This window comes from Gouania willdenowi, chromosome 13, assembly GCF_900634775.1.
Source record: "Gouania willdenowi chromosome 13, fGouWil2.1, whole genome shotgun sequence".
NCBI classification, from domain to species: domain Eukaryota; kingdom Metazoa; phylum Chordata; class Actinopteri; order Blenniiformes; family Gobiesocidae; genus Gouania; species Gouania willdenowi.
The window spans coordinates 6,712,555-6,739,152 of NC_041056.1; the positions used below are offsets into that span (position 1 = coordinate 6,712,555).

The window sequence follows — 26,598 nt, forward strand, 5'->3', positions numbered from 1 at the left end:
ATTTCTTTTTCCCATCATATTATTCATGCAAACCTTGCCCCATGATGAACATTTTATGAAATATGCAGTAAAAACCTTATACGTCATTGGCCAAATATAAAGTAACCAGGATTAGTGACAAGCTGTGCCAGCTCAGATCATTTTTAAACTGCATTTTATTATTATTATTATCATTATTAACTAGATTATATTCGACAAAGCGAAAGTATACAAAACAGTTGTTTAAGATAGTGTGTTGTTTTGATTTGGAAAAGAATAATAATAATAATATAAACTTAAATGTACAGTATTTCCAGTTTGTTTGTTTTTTTTAATCAATTACTAAACATTTTAGGCGACCCCACATGGTATCCCGAGCCCAGGTTGAAAAACACTGTCGTAGGTGCTCTCATTGAAATACAGGACGGACTGAACTGAAGTTTTGCTCCACAATAGCTTCATCCTGTTGAGGAAGGGCCACAGACCAGGGATTTCCTCCAGTGGACGGACACACATTCAGCAGGATCGCATGGGTTTCTAAACACTGCACAACTTTGTCACGTGTGTGTGTGTGTCCCAGATTAAAGTCAGGGATTTGGATTTTCTGTAGCTTTCTGACATTAAAGAACTTTATTTACTGCAATCAGTGCACAGGAGTGAGGTTAATGTAGAACTGTGTTTGTTGGCCACAGATTGTATGTGGGAAAACAAGTAATTTCAACATTATAGTGCCCTAGTTTGCACTTCTACATTTACATAAATGACAAAATATGAAAGAAACCGAATATTTTCAAGCAAAAAGATATCAGTCCCAACAGAGTCTCCACTTTAAATGTCCTAGATGTTGTGACCAATGTTTATTTAATTAAAGGAAATATTACGTTTTAATTTGAGGAAAAGTGAATTTGGTTTTTTTTTAACTGTTTAACATTAAAAATTATTACAATCATGCGATATAAGGATGACTGAAGCACTGTGGGCTACAGCAAATATTGTTGAGTTCCATTTACACATATATTCATGTTTTTAACTTTCTCCTGCGGGCCGAATTGGATGCGCCAAAAGGCCGGATTTGGGCCCCGGGCCTTGAGTTTGACACACGATCTATGAGGAGGAGGAGGAGGAGGAGGAGTGGGAAATTCTTCAAACAGGATGCTCAACACATCAACACATTATTATGGATCTTAAGTAAAAAGTAGAAGTAGAAGAGAAATGACACAGTAGGTTTATTAAGAGAGCAGCATAGAACATGACAAAGAAAATGTATTTTCCTGGACTTATATTTAAAAAAAAAAAAAAAAATCACAGTAGAAAAATGAAATAAAAATAGACCGTCTCTTACCTCAATGTAGCCAGCCAGAGCTGGAACCACGATGCCCAGGAATAGGACCGACATGGCCGGGACTGAACCCATCTTGTGCTGCAGTGAATAACGTGTAAATCCCCCGAGGAGGCTCCGCGTGCTGGGAATAAAACTGCGTCTAGTCCGCGCGCGCACACGCACACACAGCGGCTCGTGTTTACAGCCTCAGTCTGAGCAGAACGTGACGGACTGGGATCCGATCAGCTCTGGAAAATGTGGATTATGACGAGTGTGTGTGAGTGTGTAGGGGAGGATCAGATCAGATACCCCCTCCTCCTCCTCCTCCATCTGAGAGCGCCCCCAGGCGGACACCAAGACCATCTATTTATCTATATCTACATTTTAACTGTCCTATCTTTACACCAGTGGTTCTCAACCCCCACTGTACCTGAAGGTGGTTGAACACAGACATGAACATTGAAGAACAGTCATGTGGAGACAGGGTCATAAGGAGGAATAAAGGGGAGATATTTTTGGGGTCCATCCATAAAGTCAGCAAAATGATGCTTCATTGTTCTATCAATCTGTGATAACCACATTTATTTATTCATCTGAATAATATCCACTGTTATCCAGGAAGTGTATTATTATTTGCATCATAGAGTATATATTCATCTTAAAGATGTAAAACCTTGCTTTGATCAGAATTAAAATGGGTTAAAAGTGAGCAAAGATGGTGGAAAAGATGGTGAATTGGGATTTTAAAAAGCACAGAAATTAATTAAAAGTTGCAGTTGAGGTAAATGTATTATAAAAAAAAAGTAGGAACTATTAGTTTAAATGATGGGTCAATATGTGCAACATTAGGTGGGAAAAGTGGTGGAAAGGGTTTAAAAGTGCTGAAAATGTCTTGAAAGTGAAAAGAAAATTGCAGAAAAGGGCATTGGAAGTTGATGGAGAAGTTAAAGCAATGTAGCAAAAAGGGATGGAAATGGGTTCAAATAAGACAAGTTTGGTGTTGTTGCAGAAATGAGCTTGAATTGTTCCGAAAATAGTCAGTGTCTCACGACCCCAAATAGGTCTTGATCCTTAGGTTGAGAACTCCCGCTTTACACAATGGCGCAAACACTTGTCGTCCATGGTGTTTTACTTTACTATTGGTGTTTTTTCTAACTGCTGTGCAAATGTTGAGGTCGATTCGAGAAATAAAAACTGTAATCCATCAGACATGGGGCCCTCTGTTGTCTGATCCAAAGGCCACATTATCAGAATTTATGTCCGCATTTAAAATGAAGACCAGCAGACTCCTCTGAGGAAGACTGACAGTTGACAGTCAAAACATGTTAGGAGATCAGAGTCAAATTTCCTGAAAAAAGTTGTCTGAATAAATGAAATAATAAATGAATATTATTCAAAAAGAAGACAAAAAGAACTCAATGCCATTAATATTTGTATCTGGGTGCTATATGTACATTAAGTCAGTGGTTCTCAACCTTAAGATCAGGACCCCATTTGGGGTCGTGGGACACTGGGAGGGGGTCGCCAGATGCCTTCAAGAAACTAGTAATATTATTTTTACCCCTTTTCTGCAACTATATCAAACTTGCTATATTTTAACCTATTTTCATCACTTTTTCTTGCCATATTTTTGCTCCTTTAAATGTATTTTTGTTATATTACTCCCATTTCTGACACTTCTCCATCAAATTTCAAATCCTTTTCTGCACATTTTTTCCACTTTCAAGACCTTTTCGGCACAAATAAACCATTTCCACCACGTTTCCAAAATGTCACACATGTTGACCCATTATTGTCACTTTTAACCTCTTTTCGCCATATGTTTTTTTTGCCAATTTAACCGAATTCACTTGTCATTCATTTGTCGTGCCCACTATTATAATTATTTCAATTAATTGTTCCTACTATTTAAATTACATTACCCCAACTTCCTTATAGATGGGCCTGTCTCCACATGACTGTTCTTCAATGTTCATGTCTGTGTTCAACCACCTTCAGGTACAGTGGGGGTCCACGGTCTCTGGAATGAGAATAAATGATGCCACTAAAATGAGTTTCACACTTCTGCTGTACAGGACAGAGGAAGTACAGAAAATGATGGAAGGACATCAAAAAGGAAAACTCTTAATGCTTACAAGGTGCTACAAAAATTTAAAATTTCAGTTGCTTCATAAATAACAAGTTCAGATGAGCTATGGCCGGGCCCGCGGAACGCCTCCGTGCTGAATAGCACATACCACATTCCCGAGAATTTAATCAAATGACTCAAAACAATTGGGCACTCGTGGCACATACGGAGTATGTTGGTATGTGTCAATGATTCGGTACCACCAACTGTCGCAATATTTGACTGACAATCCCCTAATCGAATTGTGCAAGGCATAATCCTAATCTACGTTTAATTACATCTGAAACGATATATCACACGACTATGTTCCCATAAATTTGGAAATTACTGGAAATGGGGGGTGGGCCCCTGGGCCCCATTTCAAAAAAAGGGCTCCGAGCATCTCAACATATTAATTCATAGAGTATTCATACCAAACTGCATTCCGATCTAACGAGACCTAACGGAGGAGTAGTCATTTGAAATATGTGGCATCGGGGACCGCCTAGCGCCCCCATGACACATACAGGGTAATGGGCCCCATTTATATATTGGCATGTGCCAATGATTCGGTACCACCAACCTTCATATATTTGACTTGCAAATAAATGAGAAATTGAAGCTCCGGGCTACAAGCGTCGATGCATACACATCCAGAGATTATACCTACCAAATTTCAGCCCGATTCGTTCATAAATAACAGAGGAGTAGTGATTTTAACTAGAGTTCACAATAACAACAACAACAACAACAACAACAAAGTAAGGAGTGTTTTGAGTTCGGTAGCCCGGCCTAAAAAGATCATAAGCTTTTGTCATTATCCATCTGTGATTTTGTTCTTCCATCCATTGTCATTTTTTATATAATTATTCTCCTTTGGAAGCCAATTAAATGACATCATGTAAATTTGATACTCGCCTCCAGCAGGGCACACACACACACACACACACACACACACACACACACACACACACAGTAGTTATTAATTTCACAAAGCTCATTTGTTAGACCTGTTAGGAGGTGTCATGTTTATGTGCTCAGAATAATCTTAGGACGTATCAGTTTACTCCTGGATCCCAGAGTCCAATCACCTAAGAGGAGAATTAGTTCATCTATAGCTGCTCCCTTTGTATCAGTAGAACCACTATCAACCAGTTAATGGTAATAACAGTAATAATAATAATTATAATGATAAAATTATTTAATAAATATACATCTGTCTTAAATACAACCATTGCTGAATTAGGCTTCATTATTTTATTTTTTTATATATTATAATACATATGTATTTAACATTCATTTCCCAGAGCTCCCATTCACTCCTACAGGAGATTTAGAGACTCCAGTTAACCTAACATACATGTTTTTGAATAGTGGGAGGGGGAATGGATTACCAAGAGAAAACACACACAAGCACAGGGAGAACGTGCAAACTCTACACACTCTAATTATGCATGAAAGTGTCATTCATTCATTAGTTGTATCCAAATCTTGCTCTCAATTCTGTTTATTTTTTATTAGAATAGTTTCATGCAGACAGGAATACAATATCAGAGGTTGAACATCAAACATGACTTGCTATTACAATCTAATTTTAATTTATATTTATATGTCTTGATTATTTTTTAATGCCTGATAGTTTAAAAGACATTTAGTCTTCTGACTATTTAATTTTTTTCTAAATATATAATTTTGATGTAAGTAGATAGCATCTATAGCTCTAAGTTGACTCCAAACAAAAATCCCTTAAAAAGTCTTTGAAAGCTATATATTCAGACTTCTTTACCTCTAGTAAATTAACAAATACTGTAAAAAATAATTTGTTGACTTTACTTTAAAAAAATGCAAACTTGTTTTCTTAAAAAAACAAATTTCTGTTTACTTAAATCGGTTAGATTTACTTAAAAGTTATGTTGACTAAGATCAATTAGATTTGATTAATTTATAATCTTTTCTGTTCATTTTTTACAGTGTATCAATAATAATGTGCCTAAAATTCAGATCTTTGTCTGAATCTCATTTAGGCAAAATTAAAAATGAATTACAGGAAAATGCATTTTTATTTAATAAAATAAAAATAAAAAGAGAAAAGAAAAGAAACAAGAGGCCTGTTCTCTGTGTGTTTCTGTGTTACTCATGGACATATTAAAGGGTTTCTCCAGGTTTTTCCTGTACAGGTAAGGAAGATGAAGTATTATCTGCAGGAATGTTCCTCCCTTTATCAGGTTTCCCCCCTCAGAGCTATTTCTGTTGAAGCCACTGTTAGTTTTTGGGTCTCGTCTTTGGCCTGTGGGCTTTATCTGCTTTTTGGTTTCAGGTGACAAACTGAAAGTCCTGGTTGCATAAACATCTTCCATTCCACAAACATCTCCTGCTCTGGAGCCATTGTTAAACAGTCTTTTTGGAGCCCATTCACAAAGTCAGCAAAATGATGGTCCATTGCTCTATGAATCTGTGATAACCACAGCTGTTATCCAAAAAGTTTATTATTATTTGCGCCATAATATATAGTCATCATAAATATGTTAATTCTTGTTTTAATCAGAAAAGAATATGGGTCAAAAGTGACCAAAAATGGTGAAAAAGGTGGCGAAATGGGATTTTAAAGACCATCAAAACTGGCCAAGAACGGACAGAAAAAGTTGTAAAAAGAGTTCGAAGTATCAATATTGGCTTAAAAGTGGCAGAAAAGAGGGGGGTGGGTGTTATATAATTTAAAAATAAGAACAATTAGTTTAAACTGGCAAATAATGGGCAGGACAAATCGTGAACGTGGTTAAGTTGGTAAACAAAAATAAACATGAAATATTGTGAAAAGAGGTTAAAACTGATAATATTGGGTCAACATATGTGACAAAAAATGTGGCAAGAAAAGATGATGAAAAGAGATTACAATACGACAAGTTTGGTGTAGTTGTGGAGAAAGGGTAAAAATAAGCAAAAATGGGCTCAAATTGTTTAAAGAAATATTCTTAACTTTTTGAAGGTATCTGGCGACCCCCTCTCAGTGTCTCGCGACTGCAAATGGGGTCCTGACCCCAAGGTTGAGAACCCCTGACATAAGGTATTGCCAAATTGTCACAAAAATACATATACGCGTGGTTACTTGTCTCCCTCTGGTGGTCTCGTTGAGGTATTGTAGTACTTTATATTTGAAAACATTTTAATTGCATTAATTACTATTTCAAAATATTTTACAATTTTTATTGGAAGCACCAACCAACTACACATCAGGGGAAACACAGAGAAAACTACTAAATTACTGTGAATTCAAAATGAATCTCTCTTTAAATCTGTAGAGATGTTGCACTGATTCAGGCGGTATTTTTTAAATTTTAATTTAGCCCTACCTCTTACAAGTGGTAAACACTGCTATATTGTTTGTTAACAAGTTTGTTCTTATTGTAGAGCAAATAGCAAGGCCATAAACGTGGATAACGATAGATCTGAGCATTACTCATTTGTATTTTCCTGTCATTTTTGTTGTTTAGTTTGTTTTTTTCCCCCTGTCATATTTGTATATTTTTGTTGTCGTTTTGAGGGTTTTTCTGTGACTCTATAAATGTTTGTTCTCTTTTGTGTCATTTTGTGTATTTATGTTTTTATTTACTCTGTTTAGAATTAACAACTGGATATTTTTTGTTTTTGTTATTCATTTATGCCACTAACAGGATAATTTGAATAATCAGTACATTTTTTTTTATTATTTTATTGGACACAAGGTTAATGTATCTATTAAAATGAAATTATTTGTAAAGGGATTCTTTTTCTTCTTTTATTTTTATTTGTTTTGTTTTTTGTTTTTTTTTAACAAACGTGCAAAATGAAAGTAAAAAGCAGCAATCTAATTGGACAGCAGCTACGAGTGATTTTTCTGATTGGTTGAAATCGGAACGACTAAAATTGAAAAAGTATGTTGTAATCGACCAAATATTGATATTAACATTAATGATAACAAACAAACAAAAATATATTGAATAGTTAAAATAGTGTTATGGTGGAAAAGCGTTGTAATATCGTGTGTAACGTTAATCGCAAATCGTCAAAGAACCAATGAGAAGATGCGCTCTAGCGTGTTGCTAGGCAGATTATGTTAATATATGCTATGCGGCCATCTCTGCAGCTACCATTCTGAGGTAAGAACACCCTGTACGTTTTCCCCAATTTCAACATAAACGGAGGGCTAATGGACTACTAGTCCCGTAGCTTGCATGATATCCAGTCTTGATGATTGTGTCGATGGACGTCATGTTCGTTTTGGTGTATTCGTATCGCTAGAAAATCTATTTATTTACGGCGTGTCTCTAAGAAATGTCGCCGTTGTTGTTAGTCCCACCCAAAATGGAGCCCGGTCTTCCTTGTTCAGGGCAGACTGGAAGGGCTGGACTCAACTAGAAATGGGGGACGGGTGGGTTTACTCAAAACAGAACGGGTTTCTATTAAAGCGTAGATGCTAATGTTAAATATCACAAATTGCTGCCTGTGCTAAACAGGTTTCCAGGACATTATTAGTCTCCATGCAAGGCCCTCGTGAAGGACTGTGTATCCGTTAGTGTGATGTTGCATTGCGGGGAATCGCCCGGGTTAGTGTGGTATGGTCCAGTTGGGACCGAGAACCTGCGGGGTTAAAATAGGGGGGGAATCGTGTTAATTTTTGATTAAAATATTTACTGTCCGTAATCTTTAACGAGTCGTGTTTATTCTGCGTTGTGTATGTGTTGTTATGGAGGTGTTTTTTTACGCTTTTAGAGTCCACCGGCGGCCATGATAGTCAGTCGTGTTTTCCCACATTTTTACCCCCGCAGAGTTTTTAAGTGGCGGGTCTGTGAATGTGAAACCAAACACTGGAAACGCGTGTTCATTTTTTTTTTCTCCAAGTGTTTGTCATTGTAAATCCTGTGACTTTATGTAGATTTAACCTGAAAATCCAAGCTACAAATTAACTGCAGCGTCACTCCGTGTAGAAATGGCTGATGAGGTCCACCTGCACAACGGTTTATTTATTATTCCTTATCAACAATCTACGTTTATTTGGCACGAAGAAGAAGAAGGCACTTAATGTGCTTCCCAAAAATCGCCCAAAACAGAATGAGAAAACTAAGGCCGAAACACTGAAATAAATTGATATACAAAATATTAGTCTCATTGCATTTATCTCACTCAAATTAAAACATTGCAATTGTATAAATTCATATTAATGCTTGAAAGAATAAATCAATTAAAAATATAAAAATATTTATTTGGCACTGACATTCCAACAATGCACAATATAAAATAAAAAAATCCAATGTTTAACTTGACCCACTCATGCATTAAACAATACTGTACAGGCCTATCTATAGAGGGTTTTCACTGCGCTGGAAGTCGCCATTTTGGAGATAAAGCATCAGGTCTACAAACAGCACGCAGACAAGAAAATCCCGAATTTCGAGACGAAATGGTGAACTATTGCCGTGTTTTTGGCTGTACCAATCGGTCAAACAGTGTGACACATTTGGAGTTTTATAGATTGCCAAAAATCATAACAAATCAGGGAGAACGATCTCACAACTTATCAGAGGAAAGGAGGCACGTGTGGATTCAGCTTTAAATCAATCATCTAAAGGGCATTTATGGGATGGGTTTGTATTATTATAAAAAAATAGTTCATACACGCAATTATCAGAATTTAGAAGCTTTTGTTAAATCCAGTGTATCACAAACCCAATTTCTTTGAGAAAAATTTAGACAAAATTACAACCAGCATAAGAAAGCTTCTCTACTGTACTCTGCTGCGTCTTTGTAGCTTGTACTGCTCAGCAAAGATCCATAAACATATAAACACCGATGAAGGTGAGACAAGAGCTCAATAAACTCAACCTCTCTGACTCCAGTGATTAGATCCATTGATCCTGTTATTATGTGTGTGCGTTGCAGGCGTCCCCACCCTGGCTGCCTCAGGACAGCAGTGAGCAGTGTTTGCCAACAGGCCTGGTGGCTGGCGCTGCACTTTGCTGCTATGGAGACAAAGCAGGAAGCTTCAACCGTGTGGAATCAGAGCACGGACAATGATTCCAGCAACGCCACGCAGGTCTGCCAGCCAGCAAGCTCAATAAGTTCAACAATTCATCACAACTTATCTAAAAAAGAACACACAAAAATAAAAAAAAGTACCTGACATGTTTAAGTTATTTAAAAATGGCAATTGGTGCTTTATATACTTTTCAATAACAAACATCAGGTAATAAAACCTCCATGGCATCAGAGGGTGAGAGCAGTTGATGCAGTGAGATAAAATCACTCGAAAAATACACAAAATGACGACAAAAACACACAAAATGACAAGAAAAATACACAAAATAACAGAGAACTACACAAATTGACAAGAAAACTATACGAAATGACAGATAAATACACAAAATGACAACAAAAACAGAAAATGACAAAAAATACACAAAATGATAAGAAAACTACACTAAATAACAAGAAAAGGGCAATAAAAACACACAAAATGACAATAAAATTACACAAAATGACAAAAAATACACAAAATGATAAAACTACACTGAATAACAAGAAAATGACAATAAAAACACACAAAATGACAATAAAAATACACAAAATGACAAAAATACACAAAATGACAAGAAACATACACAAAATGATAAGAAACATACACAAAATTACAAGAAAAACACACAAACTGACAAGAAAAAACAAAAATTCACAACAAAATACACAAAATAACAAAATATTTGTTTTGTGAACTGCATAAAGTTAGCCACTTGCTTCTTTCTGGTATATACCAACCTACCTACATACTTAACTCTTTCATTATCAGGGAGGTGTGTTGTAATCTATTTTGGCACATTTTTGAGGAATATTAATATTCCGTGACCCTGTTTTGTGGCATCCTGTATTCCAGGTACATTTTGAAGGGGGCGCGTTGGCACAGATAGTGTACAGCGGGGATCAGGCGGACAGGACGCAGCAGCAGGTGGTTTATACAGCTGACGGTAACTCCTACACCTCGGTGGAGTCTGCTGAGCACACTTTGGTCTACATACACCCTGCGGATGGCTCTCAGGTAAAGGAGTGTTTCACATGTTCAAACACTGTTTACTATCACAACACATTTAGCTGCATTTAACTACTATGTGATCCCAGCTTTATGAAGTTTGTCACTCACTCTATGAGCAAATAACTGCTACTATTACAATATGATGACGTCTGTTATTGGAGTGCACACCAGAGTTGGGGTCAACCAAAATTGTAGTCGTGTAATTGACAATTATAAATGATAAAATCGTAATTGTAATTAATAATTATAAGAATATTATTATTATTTATAATGCACTTTACATTTAAAACAAATTTCAAAGTCAACAATGGGTGAAAAATCAGTTGCTGTTTAAATCATAATTTATTTTTAATTGAGTTGAAACAATTGATTTGTAATTGCAATTGGTCCTGCAACCCTGAAAAAGAAGTGATGGAATTTGGATGGAATTATACTTTTCAAAGTGTGAAATCTAGAAAAAATTAAAGGAGTAGATTTAGATAAGTTTATACTTCTTAATACTCCTTTTTTTCATGTAAACACAATTTATTTGATTTTAAACAGTTTTTAGGTTGTCATTTACGTGATCAAATAATTAGCATGGAATTTCTATAAAATTTAATTAAACGCAACTGGGGAACCATGTTCTATGGCTTACACATATGTAGTTAAGAATGATTAAAATATGTTTCATATCAGGTCCAAGGTAGAGCTGTGTTTTGGTAATACGTTGTTAGTCTTTCCTAGAAGTCACACTTTACTGTTGACTGTTGTTCTTTCAGACGGTGTTTGCCGATCAGCCACAGGTGGCTTACATTCAGCAGGACAGCAGCACCCAGCAGGTGTGTGTGCACGCGACTTTGTGTGATTGTAATGTTGTGAAAAAGCTCAAAGACAACTGACCGTCTCTCCTTTGCAGGTGACGGTGCTGCTACCCGGTGGGCAGAACATAAACGCTGCCAACTTGCATGTTCTCAGCAACGTAGCGGATGCTCCTCAAGCACTCCTGGAGCCGGTCTCCCAGGTGAGGCTTAACATTATATATGTTATTATGATTATAAAGAATCCTTCTTATTATCCAATATTGTATTTTTACATGTGGATCACTGTGACCTCATGTGTCAAACTCAAGGTCCAGGGGCCAAATCCAGCCCTTTAGAGCATGGGTGCCGGACTCAAGTCCTTGAGGGTCGGATTCCTGAGACTTTTAGATGTCTCCCTGCTCCAACACACCTGAATCAACTGAATGGCTCGTCATCATGTTTCTGAAGAGCTTGACGACAACACATTGGTTTCAACGAAGTGTGTTGGAGCAGGGAGACATCTAAATGTCTCAGGAATCTGGCCCTCGAGGACTGGAGTCCGGCACCCCTGCTTTAGAGCTTTCAATTCGACCCACAGGAGAAAGTAAATATTACAAGGAAAACATTAATCATTGGTTAAATGATGTCAGTTCCTCTAAATACACACATTCAATGAAACTATATGTTTGCAAGGCGTTTACAATTTTCTCACACTTATGTCACATGATGGCAGCCATTTTTAATCAAATATCAAATCATTCTTTTCATCCATTGAATGACGCTCAAAGTGCTTTTACAAAGTTAAAAAACACCAATCCTTTACAAAGCTCGTTCGTCACACACAGACACACGGGTTAAAATAAAGACAGTGGCATATGGCACACTTTGAAATCTCAAATTGTTGTAAAGAACTAAATTTTTTCATAATTCAAACATTTTCCTTAAAATCTTCCACAAATTTTCTCCAAATTAAATGAAAATTGTTCACAAAATGAAGGAAATTTGAATTGAAGATTCTGCAGGGAATGATATCTGTCACTTATTGCTTGGATTCTGTCGATACTTTACATACTTTGCTTATCATCTATATGTGAAGGTGCAAACTAGGGCACATAATGTTGAAATTGCTCATTTTTCAGCTAAAAATCTGTGGCCCACGTTTCACTCTTAGCTTGGGTTAAAAACACATGTTTAGGTTTCATTTATTCTTATTTTGTGTGTAGACATTTTCTCATAACACACCTAAGTAGTTTTCAAACAAGTGTGAAACAATCATTTTAGTGTTTGAAAGTAATTTTGGAAGATTGCAATGCACAATGTGTTGTATGACCTTGTGCTCCTATGATACACAGATATCACATTTGTTTTGCATTTTTAAAGATAATTGAGTGTAACAATGTCACACACAGGAGCAGCTGTCTGTGTCCAACTCGCTGACGTCCGTGGCGGACATCACCAACCCTCCCGACAGTCCCCTGGGGGCCAGCGACTCCACCGACATTACCGACGAGGATGAAGACTCAGAGATGGAAGAGTGGGAGCCTCGTCAGGCCTTTAACCCTCACAGCCTCTGTGAGTGGAAAGCTCCTTTTCTCTATTTAACGGTTTTTGCTTTTGTCTGTGCTCATTATAAAAAATATTAAAATGAATACATGAATACATAAATAATGATGATGATAATAAAAACTGTATTTAAAAAGTAGTAAATAACCACAATTTTTAATGTTTGCAGTAAAATGAATGAACGAATGCATTATTTCGATTTATTTTTTTTTATATATTATTTTATTATTATAGTGACCAAAAAAGGAATAGGCTGAAGTCCAATTGTTTTTTTTGTTACTCTGTACCATCATAGGATTATTCAAGCCAATTTAGAGTATAACATCAGTTACTAGTAATATGTTATGGTTTCATTTATTCAGACAACTTTTTTCAGGAAATTTACTTAGACATTTTCTTCTTTAAGTCTTCCTCAAAGGCATCTGCTGATCGCTTTGACAGTTGGCAGTCGAAACATGTCAGTAAGTTTCCTGAAAAAGTTGTCTGGAATCATCAGTTGCTAGGAGAGCAGTACTAAATACACGACAGTTTAAATGGAAATGTAATTTACATTTAACAAGATATAATAAAAGCTTTGTTTCATTATAATTTCTAAACAAAGGAGCTTTTATTTTTGAAAGACTTTTCACCTTGTTGCCTGGTTAACAAAACACGAAAATGAATATTTTCACCCGAATAAAAAAAACGGACGTTAAAATTAAAGAAGAACGTCAAAGTTTCTAAATCTTATTTTGTCAATACTGTGTTATTTATATTAATAATAATAATATAAATAACAATATTAACACTTAAAATCAGCTTATACTGCTCATTTAAAAATGAAATGTTGCTACTTGCTGTGTCTCCTAAAGTTTTTAAGCACACGCGCTTTCTGATACGTTGTTAACTTTTGTGCTCATCAAGGGTGCGAGGAGTGCAACTGCGCAAATTCCTCTGTGTGTCTGAAGCACGGGCCGCTCCACCCCATCCCCAACCGTCCTGTGATATCCAAGGCAAGAGCCAGTCTACCGCTGGTGCTCTACGTCGACCGCTTCCTGGGCGGCGTGTTCTCCAAGCGACGCATTCCAAAGAGAACGCAGTTCGGCCCTGTGGAGGCACCGCTGGTTTCCCAGGGTGAGCTGCAAGATCACTACTTCCATTTAAAGGTAATTCAGCATCACCTAAACACGAGTCTTTTTTTTAAATCATCGTCCACAATTGACGACATTAACGTGTTGTGTTTGCTCTGTTATCGTTTCCAACGATCTTAGCTTTGCATGCTGGACACGGAGAAAAACGGAGAAAAGTCTGACGACATGTGGTTCCACCTGGCCGATGAGGAAAACTGCAACTGGATGATGTTTGTGAGACCAGCTGAGAATCACCTGGAGCAGAACATGGTGGCCTATCAGTACGGCTCGGAGATCTTTTACACGACCATTAAGAACATCCAACCCAAGCAGGAGCTCAAGGTGAGAGGAGATCTCTTCATTCTGCTGCATGTCTACATGACTGAAGCGTCATTACATCACAAGCATCACTGACGTGTTTATTAATGTGTTAAGCAGCACTTTCTATCCACAAACACAAAATAAACCCAACATGAAGTGCTTATGAAAAATAAAAAACGCGCAAAAAGCACTCCGCTTTGAAGAAAAGTAAGCAAATTCAGCATAGAGTTACGGTATTGTTTTAAAAATGAGTCTTTGACACAATAAAAACAATTGTTTTATATTTAAAACCATGCCACAAACCAAGAGCATGCCCTGCAGAACCACAGAACTTAGGTTTTAACCAGTGGATGATTTGATTTGATTTGTTTAATTTATGTCGATCATGTAAATGACAACTTAAAAACAATTTAAAATGTAATAGAATAAATTAACATGAAAAAATAAAAACAAAACCGTATCTTGCATCATCAAATTCTCACGCATCTCAGTTTACATGAACGAAAAGGAGTAGTAAAAAATATAAAGTTATCTAATCCTACCCCTCTCATTTTTTTTTAGATTTCCTAACTTAAATGTTGACAAAGTCTCAGTTTACTAACAAATTGAAAACTATAATGTGAATAAACAATCAGTGCAATATAATACTCACACAGAATCCATGCAACAATTGATTTTTACATTCACTATACCTCCTTTACAAATAATGTACCATATCCCGCAACAATTTTACTCCAAATAACAAGTGAGCACCTTGTGCTGCTTATATATCAACGTATCTCTGAAGAATCATTTCCTTGTGCTTCTTTTTAAACAGAATTTTGCTGAGAATCATTTTAAATCCATTACTCAGTCTGTTCCACAGTTTAACTCCACAGACGGTAATTCAGAAACTTTTCACCTTTGTACGAACACTGCAAACCTTTAGATTTGATTTTCCTCTTAAGTTATAACCTCCCTCTCTTTCATGAAACATTTCCTGAATATTTTTCTTGTAACAGATAATTCCTTGCTTTATTTAATACTTGTGCTGTTTTATGCTCCACCAAGTCAAAAAAAAATTCAGAATTTTTTTATTTTAAAAACAGGTAAATGTGTGAACCCCAAAATCAACGTTATGAATAATTTGCAGGTTTGGTACGCGGCGTCGTACGCGGAGTTTGTCAATCAGAAGATCCACGATGTCACAGAGGAAGAGAGAAAGGGTGAGTCACTGCTCTCCATAATTGCTTTCCTAAATGTCCGAGTATGGTCTAGGGCTGCACGATCATGGCCAAAATTATCATCACGATTATTTGTATCAATATTGTAATCACGATTATAATCACAATTATTTATCATATTAGGAAAACATTTTATTACACTACTTTTACACAAGCAATATGTCTACAGTTTACAGTTTTGCAAAATTAAGCTTTAAAATTGAATTATAATAAAAAAATTACCCCAAGAATTAAAAATGTAGATCAGGTTAATTTAATCGTGGCAACCAAAATTGTGATCAGGATTAAAATTTTATTAATTGTGCAGCCCTAATCTGATCTCACAGTTTAACTTGAAATGATTCTTTGTTGTTGTTGTTGTTGGTGGTAAACCTAAACTACCAGTTTTATGTAAAACGGCTTAATGTAGTATTAATTGGTCTGAACTGATGTTCTTTAACGTCTAGTAACTCATTCAATGCCAGCCATTTTCAGAAAAACTACCCCCCTCACTGACATTTTAGAGCATTTTGACTGATTTTTAAAGACAGAATATGTTATGCTATGACAAGGTAAAATCTGAAACTAGATTCTAAAAGAACAGACTTTTGACTTTCATTGGATTTTTTTTTTTGTTTCTAGCTTTTTTTGTTCTTCCGTAATCAGCAGTTGAAATATAGGTTGTTTCACACGAAATGTCAGTTTCTGAGCAAAAAGCTGAGAAAACAGCCTTTTTCTGAAAAAATCTGTCAAAGACTTTGAAATTAAATTAAATTGCTTTAGTGACACATCAACATTGGTTTCCTTCTATAAAACAACACAAACAACACTGAGACTGTGCTTTTGATGGCAAAATTGTTATTGTTTTGCTATCTAGGTCAGAGTTTGATGGTTTCATTACCGTGTTTTGACCTTCCTCCAATCCACCCCACACCCCACCCCCATCCTATTCCCGACATGTCGAGTCAACGCATTTGGCCCGGGTTGTTGATTGTCTTCTTTCACGATCGCAACACTCTCAATAGTCCACTTGGGTCCACACATGCTCTGCTCGAGTGCTGTGAGCTGCTGGGAGCTTCACAGTCAACTCTCATAGCACCATTTTCTGCCTTTTCTCTGGCTTCTCTCTCCCCGCTGATGGTGCACATCACGGCTAATCTCTCATCCAAAGGTACGCTGCTGCCACCGACATGGCACCAGTTGGTCACTACATCATAGTACAAGCCTGATATTCATGTGAGAGCTCCGTCACACTGTCTCCTAGCAACCCCCGTTGAAAAACACAATTGACGTATATACATACACGTCATTGGCAGCGAGCGTTTGGATTTGAAATGACATATAGCTACATCATTGGTAGTGAGTGAGTTAAGAAGCTTTAGACGCTTTCATGCTCCCAGCTTGGTAAGCAGCACATCCACAGATACTATAAACCAGGGCTTCTTGTTACACAACCATGTCTGCACTGCTGCAAAAAAGGCCTAAAGCAAATCTAAACCTAATGAAAAAAAACTCCCCAACCTTGTGTAAAGTTTCTACAGGTTGTAACAGAGGTTTAAATGTAGGTGATGGGATGTTAGTGGGCAGTCCTCACCCTGTACTCTTGTTCCTGTAGTGCTGCGAGAGCAGGAGCACAACTGGCCTTGTTATGAGTGCAACCGCCGCTTCGTGAGCTCTGAACAACTGCAGCAGCATCTCAACATGCACGACGACAAGATCCACTCGGTGACACGGTAAAGTTGACTCTCATCGCTCCGCCGTGACCTTAGAGCAAAAGTCGATCTACTTCACTGTGTTTCACTTTGTGTTAGATCCAGAGGTCGAGGACGAGGCAGAGGAAGGAAGAGGTTTGGGACGGGAAGGAGACCGGGGCGTCCTCCTAAATTCCTTCGTTTGGAAGCAGCGTCAGTTTCCAGCGAGGAAAAGGTGAAAGTAGCAGCCGTAATATAAGTGAACGCATGTTGTGGAACATTAGGTCTGCGTTAAAGGACACACATTGGACTTTGTGTAAATACTTTTGTTTTTGTGGAAAGAATAAGTGGTGCAGTTCCATGCCAGCGATTTGTTTGTGCACATAATCACACCATCAGCTGTTTCAAAAACTCACATGGGCTGCTATGGCGCTTTCTCATCAGCCTCACCTCTTCAGACCACAGAGTCCATTTAAGACGATAGTCCATTGTTTTGTCCAACCGCTGCGTCGCCTTGGGTCAAAAACACATCAGATCATCCCATAAAGGTGATACGAGGCAATATAATGGCTCTTTGGTTTATCTATATACTCAAAACTAAATATATTAACTGTAATATCAACCTGCCGTTGCTGTGTTTGTTTAACCTGTGAGGTAGTTTGAGAGAGAGGAGCTCCCATTGTTATGTAGAGTAGGAGGAGCCAGTATTGTAGGAAGGAGGAATTTCCATGTTGTGACGTCACAATGCGAGAAAAATCCAACTCGCCCGTTTGGAGCTGACTTTTTACAAAATGTGAAATAACAAGGGAGGAAGGAAACAGAACTTCAACTTTGGCCCTCTGAATGAGGCTAAAGGGATGTATATCACTGTAGCAAAACCATTATAAAGGTTTTTTTTAATAATACTGCCCCTTTAAATTAATCAGTCTTTAAAGTGAATTCCTTTTTGTTTCTGTGATCAGGAGATGCTGGAGCTGACGGATAAGGAGCAGCTGGATGCCTCTCACAACGGCCTGAAGGTGGTGGAACTGGACCCCGAGGTGGAGTCTGGACCCGAGACAGAGACTCAGCTACTGCCCCCTGCTGGAGAACCCATCCAGGAACCAGATGCTCCACCATCAACAAACACCGCAGACCTCCCTTTTCCTCTGAAGGAGGACCCGGCACTCAGCAGCCAATCAGACACGCAGCTCACAACTCATGACATGCGTCGCGCCAAGAGAATCCGGGTGAGAGCGCGGAGGCTTTTTTTACACTGCTGTGGCGGTGGATCTTCTGCTTTATACGTGTGTGTGTGAGTTTCTTCTTTCTTTGATCTGCGCTTCCATCACAGATGGATGTGCAGGTAGGTGGACAGGATGGACGATGGCAGAGTTGTTTTTTGTCACTTTCCGCCAAGTTCTGTTGACGTCTTTTTGAAAGTTTAATTTTGTTTATTTATTTTATGCATGACATTGAAACAAATTTATTTGCCCTCCACATTGAAAAAAGAACAAAAGATGAATGTAAAAGAAGCAGAAAGAAGTAAAACTTCTATCTGCCCCCTCCATAAAAAATGTATTACATTAAACAAACGCAAACTGCAAACAGTCATTGTCACATCTCAATTGAAATAACAATACAGTTACACTTCTGTTTCATATTTCTTCAACATAATACATTTCACATTCTTTATAAGTATATTAAGTGATCTTGATCATTTGATGTCATCATTTAGATTGTTCCATAGTCTGACCCCCTGAACTGAAATGCACCTTTCTTTTGTCACTGTTTTTTATTCCTCACAAGTTATAATTACTTTCTCTCTTAATTGTGTTTTTTTTTTTTTTTTTAGATTTGTGGGTAAGATTTTTAAATGAGCTCAATACATGGTTTTTAAAATGTTGTCTTCTACCAAATTATGAAATTTTAATATTTTTTGCTGTATAAAAAGTGGGTTTGTCTGTTCCCTGTATCCACTTCCACTAATAATTCTCAGTGCTCATTTCTGTAAAAGAAAAATGTAATTTATGTTAAGGTTTTGTTTATTCAGACAAGTTTCTGAACCTTGTCTGAATAAACATAACCTTAACATGTATTTTAAAAAAGAAGACAAAAAAATTGATTTGTGTATGATTTATTGGCACTGCCCCCATACCTCAATACAATAAGTGTGATACAAAACAATCAGTGAGTTATACAAAATATACAAAGTCTTTTGATTCAGTGACACTTTGGTCTGTGTCTTCCCAGAACTCAGCGCTGCAGCATCTGTTCATCAGGAAGAGCTTCCGACCCTTCAAGTGTTCCCACTGCGGGAAGGCCTTCAGGGAAAAGGACAAGCTGGAGCAGCACCTGCGGGTGCACGGGCGCGACGCCTACGCCTTCTCCTGTCACATCTGCAGCAAGAGCTTCTTGAGCGACTCGGCCCTGGAGGACCACCTGCTGGTTCACACGGAGAGTCGCACCTACGCCTGTCTGTTGTGTCCAGAGAACTTTGAGAGACTGGAGCTGCTCAAAGAACACGTCAGGATCCACGTTGTGGACAACTTCTACATCTGTCCCTCCTGCAAGAAGAAATTCACTGATTTCATTCAGGTCAGAAAACACTGCACACACAGAGACAGACATTCTCAGCATTCATAAATAGGGATGGGTACCATTCACATTTTAACCGATACTTGGTACCTGTGAATCGCTATTGGTACTTAACGGGACTAATTTTTGATATTTTTGTGTGATAAGAAATGGTAATTAATAAAATAATAAATAATAAATAAAACCCTGAGCTAAAACTAAGGTGTGATTTTTCGTTTTTTTCTAATAATGCACAAATTCGGCAGGCTCTCAGTGTGCAGCACATTTTTAAAAGCAAAGCCATATTTTCGAAATAATTTTGGTCGGTATCTAAAAAAGTACAGAATTCGGTACCCATCCCTACGCCTAAAGTTGATCCTGATATTGTAAATGTTTGATTCGTCATCCTCAGGTGAAGAAGCATATTCGCTGCTTCCATTCAGAGAAGATCTACCAGTGTCCAGACTGTGACAAGGCCTTCTGCCGACCAGACAAGCTGCGGCTGCACATGCTGCGTCACTCCGACCGCAAAGACTTCCTGTGCTCGACGTGTGGCAAACAGTTCAAGGTGAGAGACATAAGGGTCAGTTTAAGGTTAATATGCAAGTGTCTCACCTGGTTTTTCACTATGTTCAGAGGAAGGACAAGCTGCGGGAGCACATGCAGCGCATGCACAACCCCGACAGGGAGGCCAAGAAGGCCGACAGGATCCATCGCAACAAAACGCTCAAAATGAGAATGCCCACCACCGACTTCGAGAGCTTCGTGTTCAAATGCAGGTTGTGCATGATGGGCTTCAGACGCAGAGGGATGCTGGTGAGCCGGCTGCAGGTTCATGTTTGATTTACGATCTCGGTGCACGTAGCTTGACTGTGTGTGTGTGTGTTTGCAGGTCAACCATCTCTCCAAGCGTCACCCAGAGATGCGCATCGATGACGTGCCTGAGCTCACGCTGCCAATTATAAAGCCTAACAGGGACTACTACTGCCAGTACTGTGACAAGGTTGGTTCTTTCTGAAGGAGAAGGCTCAGTACTTCGCAGGGTTTGAGCGTAGGGGCCCCCGACGCAGTGATTTTGATCCTCTACGCAATGATGTCGAAAAGCATAGGGTTTTTTTCCTGTTGTTTTGTCCTTTTTAATCGGTACCATCGTAATAACTGTTGCACACTTAATTAATCTGCATAACTGAGAAACCCATACATCAACCTCACCGTTTCATTACTTCTCCCCAAGGACCCCTGCAGCTACTTTGCCGCCCCAATGTTGCCTGTGTATGTTTGGACCTTAACCCGTAATCACAGTCATATATAAACAGTGTGCTTCATAATTTAAACAAAAATAATCAATTAATTAAATAAAACAACAATTAATGAAACTTTAGCTTTACTTCACAAAATTTGGTGCTCACAATTTTCAGGGGGGTTTTCCCGGATCTCCCGACAAGACTTGTTCCTGCGGCACTGGCTCTTTCGCCAAGCGACCCCCCCCCCCGAACGATGTGAAAAGTTCCTGGTGAAAACCCTGCGTAGTATTGTTTCCTCTGCTTCTGATCCTAGCACCTTTAGCATAAACAATAAACTGTGATTTCCTTTAAAGATCTATAAGAGTGCCAGTAAGAGGAAAGCTCACATCCTGAAGAACCACCCGGGCGCTGAGTTACCCCCCAGCATTCGCAAGCTACGCCCAGCTGCCCCCGGTGAACCCGACCCCATGCTAAGCACGCACACACAGCTGACTGGTACCATTGCCACGGCTCCAGTCTGCTGCCCGCACTGCGCTAAGCAGTACAGCAGCAAAGTGAGTGCACAGAGTCCATCATGTTTGGACTGAACAGAACCAACACTAACAGGCTTTCTGCGCACATGTTTTGTTCCGCAGACTAAAATGGTGCAGCACATCAGGAAAAAGCACCCTGAGTTTGCCCAGCTGGCCAACGCCGTCCAGACGCCTCTGACGGCGGCGGTGATCAGCAGCACTCCAGCTGTGGTCGCAGACGGGGGCTCAGCGGAGGCCGTAAGAATCCACTCATGTTGTTCATTCTGCTGATGTTTGAGCTCTTAAACAACCATTTTTATCACATATTTTATCCTAGTTTTCATAGGACGTAGCAGGACCATTAACTTGTATCTAAATGACTAGATAAATTCAAGGCCAAAATTTGGAGATGTTTGATATTTACTTTTGCTGTTAAATATTTCGATGTTGTCCAACACTTAATTTCTGTTTTTTAATATTAACCAAACCGATAGAAATTAATTTTGACTTTCTAATAAATGTATTTAAAATGTGTCATTACATTTAAAGGAAACAAAAGTTTGTCATTCATCAGTGAAGGAAATCTACAACTTTTTTTTACAATGTTTTGAAAGCGATCGTGTTTGTGTCGACTCTTGGTTTTTCCAGACTACAGATCTGCTGACTCAGGCCATGACGGAGCTTTCTCAAACCCTGACCACCGACTACCGCACAGCGCAGGGAGACTACCAGAGGATCCAGTACATCCCCGTGTCCCAGGCAGGAGGAACCCTGAGCCAGCCGCAACACATCCAGCTGCAGGTGGTGCAGGTAGCTCCGGTACGTAGACACACACACACACACACACACACACACACACACACACACACACACACACTGAACGTTCTCTTTTTGTTTCACTTTGACACGACCGCAGAAAGCTGCACCTGTTAGACTGACAGCAGTATTTCTGTCCTCGTAAATACACGTCTGATACCCATTGTAATTACACGGTGCACTTAAAAAGTTTTGTCTCAACTTCTGTGGGTCTTTTAATGGCTGGCAGTGAGGGGGGGTAGCTGTTCTGAAAATGGCTGGCAGTTAATGTTCACCAATACCAGGAACACTTTCTGTTGTTTTTTCTGGGGAGGGGATTGGCCACCAGGGGGAGACAGTGCCAAATACTTGGATTGATATGTTATTTATTTTTTGACACTATCTATGCCACAATATATCAAAGTCAAGGCCCGGGGACCAAATATCGCCCTTTAGATCATCAAATTTGGCCCGCTCGAGAAAGTAAAAATGATAGAAAATCTATGAAACATTTTGTAAATTACCAACTAATTCAGCTGTGGATAATCTCAGCCACTTCAAACATAAACATGCAATTAAAATCCACAATATTTGCAGAGCTCAGTTTTCCAGTTCTTATATCCCATTGTGGCAGTCATATTCAATCTGAAATTGTTAAAAAAAAAACAAAAAAAAAAAAACATTATTTTTCTCAAATATATTGATGAAATTTTTCAAAATTCCTATAATCAGGGAAATTTAAGTAAAGATCCTGCAGTGACTGATATACTCACATACTTTATCATTTATATACAGTATCATTTAACACCAGAGCACATTAATGTTGAATTTGCTCTATTTTCCCTCCAAAAATCTGTGGCCCACTTAAGGTCAAACTGGTCCGTATTTGGCCCTGAAACTAAAATGAGTTTGACAGCCCTATTCTATGTAATATTTTCATTAATGTTTTGATATTATAAAAGCTGGAGACAGTGCAAAATAAAATTAAAAACTTTGCAATAGTTTCACAGAAAATTGCTTGAACATGGTTTTCCAATCATTGAGCTGCTGAGATAAACGCTCCACAAACAACACAATTATCTAAACAAGAGAATAACTTTTACCTTAATAATCTCCTCCAACAAACAAGTTTAACGTTCTCTACATATTTGCTATATTTTTGTAATAGATGTATTTAGGATGTGTGTTATAGTTTACACAGTCCTTTGTTTTGTGACCAGTTAAAATGGGGCTGTGCTGTGTTTAATGCCAACGTATTGAAACCATTGAATTGAGAGGTTTTATCTGCTGTAAATGTGTGTGTGTTCTGTGTTCTGCAGGCGTCCTCTCCACACACTCAGCACCAGACGGTGGATGTGAGTCAGTTGCACGACCCTCATGGTTACAGTCAGCACGCCATCCAGGTTCAACACATCCAGGTGGGGGAGGCGTCGGCTGCAGGACCAGATGCTCCTCAGGTGAGACATGAGGGTCAATGACCAATCTGAGCATTAACACAGGAAAGAACAAAGAGTTTTGTCTTTTTTTACATTTGGTTTAATTTTGTGTAATACTCTATGTTTTGTGTAATCATCTGTATTTTATTTTTGTAGCCATTTTGTTTGTATGTATGATTTTTTATGTTTTTTTAACAAATTTTGTCACCATGTCATTTTGTGGATTTTTTTTGTAATTCTGTATGTTTTTTGGAATCATTATGTATATTTTTCTGAAATGCTTTGGGTATTTCTTTTTGTTTTGTGAGTTTTTCTTTGTCATGTTGTGTATTTTCTGTAATTTTGTGCATTTTTGGAGTCATTTTGTGTTTTTTTTTTTTGTTGTTTTTTTGTATTTTGCCTGTGTTTGTACTATATACTATATTTAATGAAAAGTTTTATAAGCCAATGTACAAATCTCTTTCTTTCAGGTCAGCGCTCAGCCTCTCAGCCCAACCTCCCAGCAGACCAATCAGGAGCTCAGCCCCGCCCAGCTGACCCCCGTCACTTTAGCCCAGAACCACAGCCTCCAAACCAGCACGGCCTCCCAGCAGCAGCAGGGGGGGGCAGTACAGCACGCTTACGTTCCCGGGAACTGGAACTACCGCGGCTACTGTGAGATCCACAGCACTGCTACAGTCGGCCAATCACGGCCTCCGCCTTACTCACACGTGCTGCCTGTGTTTCCTGTGTTGCAGCCTCTGAGATCCAGATGATGGCTTTACCTCATGCTCAGTATGTGATCGCTGAGACCAGCGCGCCTGTGTCTGCAGTCAGCAGCAACTCAGTGAAGACGGTGAGGGAACGCACACACAACAAGGGAATATAGAGTCGTTTGGTCTGTTTTTGTTGGTGTTTTGTGCCTTTTTGGAGTCATTTTGTGTACCGGTACTTTTGTTTTGGTTTTGTTGCCATTTTATGTGTTTTTGTTCTAGTTTTATGTGTTTTTGGAGTCATTCTATGTATTTTTATTGTGGTTTTGTGTGTTTTTGTTGCCATTTTAATATATTTTTAGATTCAATTAATATCGTTTCCCTTCTTTTTTGTTTTTTGTCGTTTTGTGTGCTATTGGCATTATTTTGTGTATTTTTGTTGTGGTTTTGTGTCAATTTTATCATCATTTTGTTTATCAGGAGTAATTTTATTTTCATTTTATGTGTTTTTAGATTCAATATGTATCTCTTTTTTATTATGTGTTTTTGTGTACTTTTAATGTTTTTTGTATGTCTGGAGTAATTTTGTTTGTTTTCGTTGTAATTTCAAGTGTTTATGGAGTCATTTTGTGCATTTCCGTTGGTCTTTTGTGTCTTTTTTGAGTCATTTTGTGTGTTTTTATAGTGGTTTTGTGTAATTTATTATCCTTTTGTATGTCCTGGAGTCACTTTATGTGTTTTTGTTTTCATTTTAAGTTTTTTTTGTGTAATTTTGTGCCTTTTTGGAGTCATTTTGTGTATTTTTGTTGTGGTTGTGTAATTATACGGCCATTTTAACCTGCAGGCGGCACCCAGGGCAAACTTACCATGCTAAACATGAACCTTTTCTGTGCTCCCTACAGACGCACTACGTGATCTCTGAGGGTCAGACGGAGCTGGAAACCAAGGAGTCGGTCTCTGCGGGCACGACGCAGACACACGCCGAACATCTGGATCAGCAGCAGCAGCAGCAGCCGGCCAATCAGCAGCCCACTACTCAGTACATCATTACCACCACCACCAATGGCAGCGGCCCCAGTGAAGTCCACATCACTAAGCCATGACATTGCTCTGCAGCTGCTCTAATCCTTATTTTTGAAGCTCGTGATTATCTCCGTGTGTATATCCAGAAAAAAAACCAACAGCACAGTTTTATGTGTCTGTTAAGCGTTCTACGTCATGAATGAGCTTTTTTTTCCATCGCTGCTATGACATGTGTGAGAGAAACGGTGAAAAACTGAAGAAAATTTTGAACTTTTCTAGACTGAATCCAATGGATTAGAAATCAAGTTCTCACTCGACTGTTTGGGTTTCACGTGGTAACTTTAGACGATTTGAACTTTCCTGACGATGACGGTGACTTCCTGATTTCATATCATGAAATGTGATATTGTTTCTGGACTGCATTACACTTCAACATGTTCTGTGTGCAATGAAGAAGCCAATGAATATTCCAAACAAGTAGTAATAATTAAAAGCAGTGAATCTGGTGTAAATTGTGTAAATCTAGTCTGATGATTAACACTAAAAACTCAGCAGATCACTAAAAGTTTCTACTTATAAATGTGGAAGATGAAGTGAAAGGAACGTGTGGAACTCTGTGTCAATGATTCCTTTAACCAACTGGAACCCAAAGTAAGTTATTTTACTATTTTTAAATTTATTGTCCTGACCATTTCACACGCGTTCATTTGTTTGACACTGAAAACAGGAAGGAATTCCCACAGTAAATACTTCCAATGAAATGCTGACCTGTTGCTCTTGATTTCAGGTATTAGTCCCATTTATTTCCCACTTATTTTTGGAGTGTGTGCTGCTTAGACATGATTGATAAGAACAAACAACGTTCACACATTGCAGAGAGAAAACCTGGAAACATTAGCCAAACAACTCCTAAAACAATAGCAAAGATGTGAGAACTTTATTTAAAAATATTTTGTAATTATTAATTTTACAATATTATTTCTCATCTTATGTGTATTTGCTGTTTTGTGTTTTCTTTCGTGAATTTTAGTTTGCGTTTTGTGTCAGTTTTTGTGTATTTTTGTTTTGTATACCTTTTTTGTGTTTCTGTGCTCATTTTGTGTATGTTTTGTTATTTTTGTGTTGTTTCGAAGCTATATTGTGTGTTATATTGATTTAATGGTCTTTTGTGTACTTCTCGTCATTTTGGAGTCATCACTAGGGAT

At 38.2% G+C, this 26,598-nt stretch overlaps 2 protein-coding genes across 9 annotated transcripts in view; one reads left to right on the forward strand and one right to left on the reverse strand.

Moving 5' to 3' along the window:
- The window catches only part of aplp2 (amyloid beta (A4) precursor-like protein 2), an 89,073-nt gene extending 87,492 nt beyond the window's left edge, over window positions 1-1,581 (reverse strand). For all 4 annotated transcript variants that reach the window (XM_028463755.1, XM_028463752.1, XM_028463753.1 and 1 more), the window contains exon 1: window positions 1,322-1,581. In XM_028463755.1, coding sequence (XP_028319556.1) covers window positions 1,322-1,393 — 72 coding nt within the window. In that variant the 5' untranslated portion in view covers window positions 1,394-1,581. The remainder of the gene's footprint in view (window positions 1-1,321) is intronic.
- A 5,926-nt stretch (window positions 1,582-7,507) lies between these two features.
- On the forward strand, window positions 7,508-26,154 carry prdm10 (PR domain containing 10). 5 transcript variants are annotated; one of them, XM_028464994.1, is made up of 23 exons: window positions 7,508-7,543; window positions 9,324-9,477; window positions 10,312-10,473; window positions 11,229-11,288; window positions 11,366-11,470; window positions 12,659-12,821; window positions 13,716-13,957; window positions 14,063-14,263; window positions 15,375-15,447; window positions 17,060-17,177; window positions 17,256-17,370; window positions 18,098-18,364; window positions 19,368-19,712; window positions 20,104-20,259; window positions 20,328-20,507; window positions 20,584-20,694; window positions 21,289-21,489; window positions 21,571-21,705; window positions 22,096-22,266; window positions 23,562-23,699; window positions 24,149-24,332; window positions 24,416-24,513; window positions 25,273-26,154. In XM_028464994.1, exons 2-23 carry the CDS (start codon window positions 9,406-9,408, stop codon window positions 25,471-25,473), a joined length of 3,498 nt encoding a protein of 1,165 aa, XP_028320795.1. In that variant the 5' UTR covers window positions 7,508-7,543; window positions 9,324-9,405; the 3' UTR covers window positions 25,474-26,154. The 5 variants fall into 5 exon arrangements, with proteins under 5 accessions (XP_028320795.1, XP_028320798.1, XP_028320796.1 ...); XM_028464997.1 differs by having other exon boundaries at window positions 17,262-17,370; window positions 25,273-25,473; XM_028464995.1 differs by having other exon boundaries at window positions 12,665-12,821; window positions 25,273-25,473.
- The last annotated feature ends 444 nt before the right edge of the window (window positions 26,155-26,598 follow it).

Excerpts from the sequence above, each read along its gene's own strand:
- prdm10 (XM_028464994.1), top strand. The coding sequence starts at position 9,406 with ATGGAGACAAAGCAGGAAGCTTCAACCGTGTGGAATCAGAGCACGGAC. Across the intron at positions 18,365-19,367 it reads GTCGCGCCAAGAGAATCCGG|AACTCAGCGCTGCAGCATCT; the intron begins GTGAGAGCGCGG and ends GTGTCTTCCCAG. Across the intron at positions 21,490-21,570 it reads CTAAGCAGTACAGCAGCAAA|ACTAAAATGGTGCAGCACAT; the intron begins GTGAGTGCACAG and ends TTTGTTCCGCAG.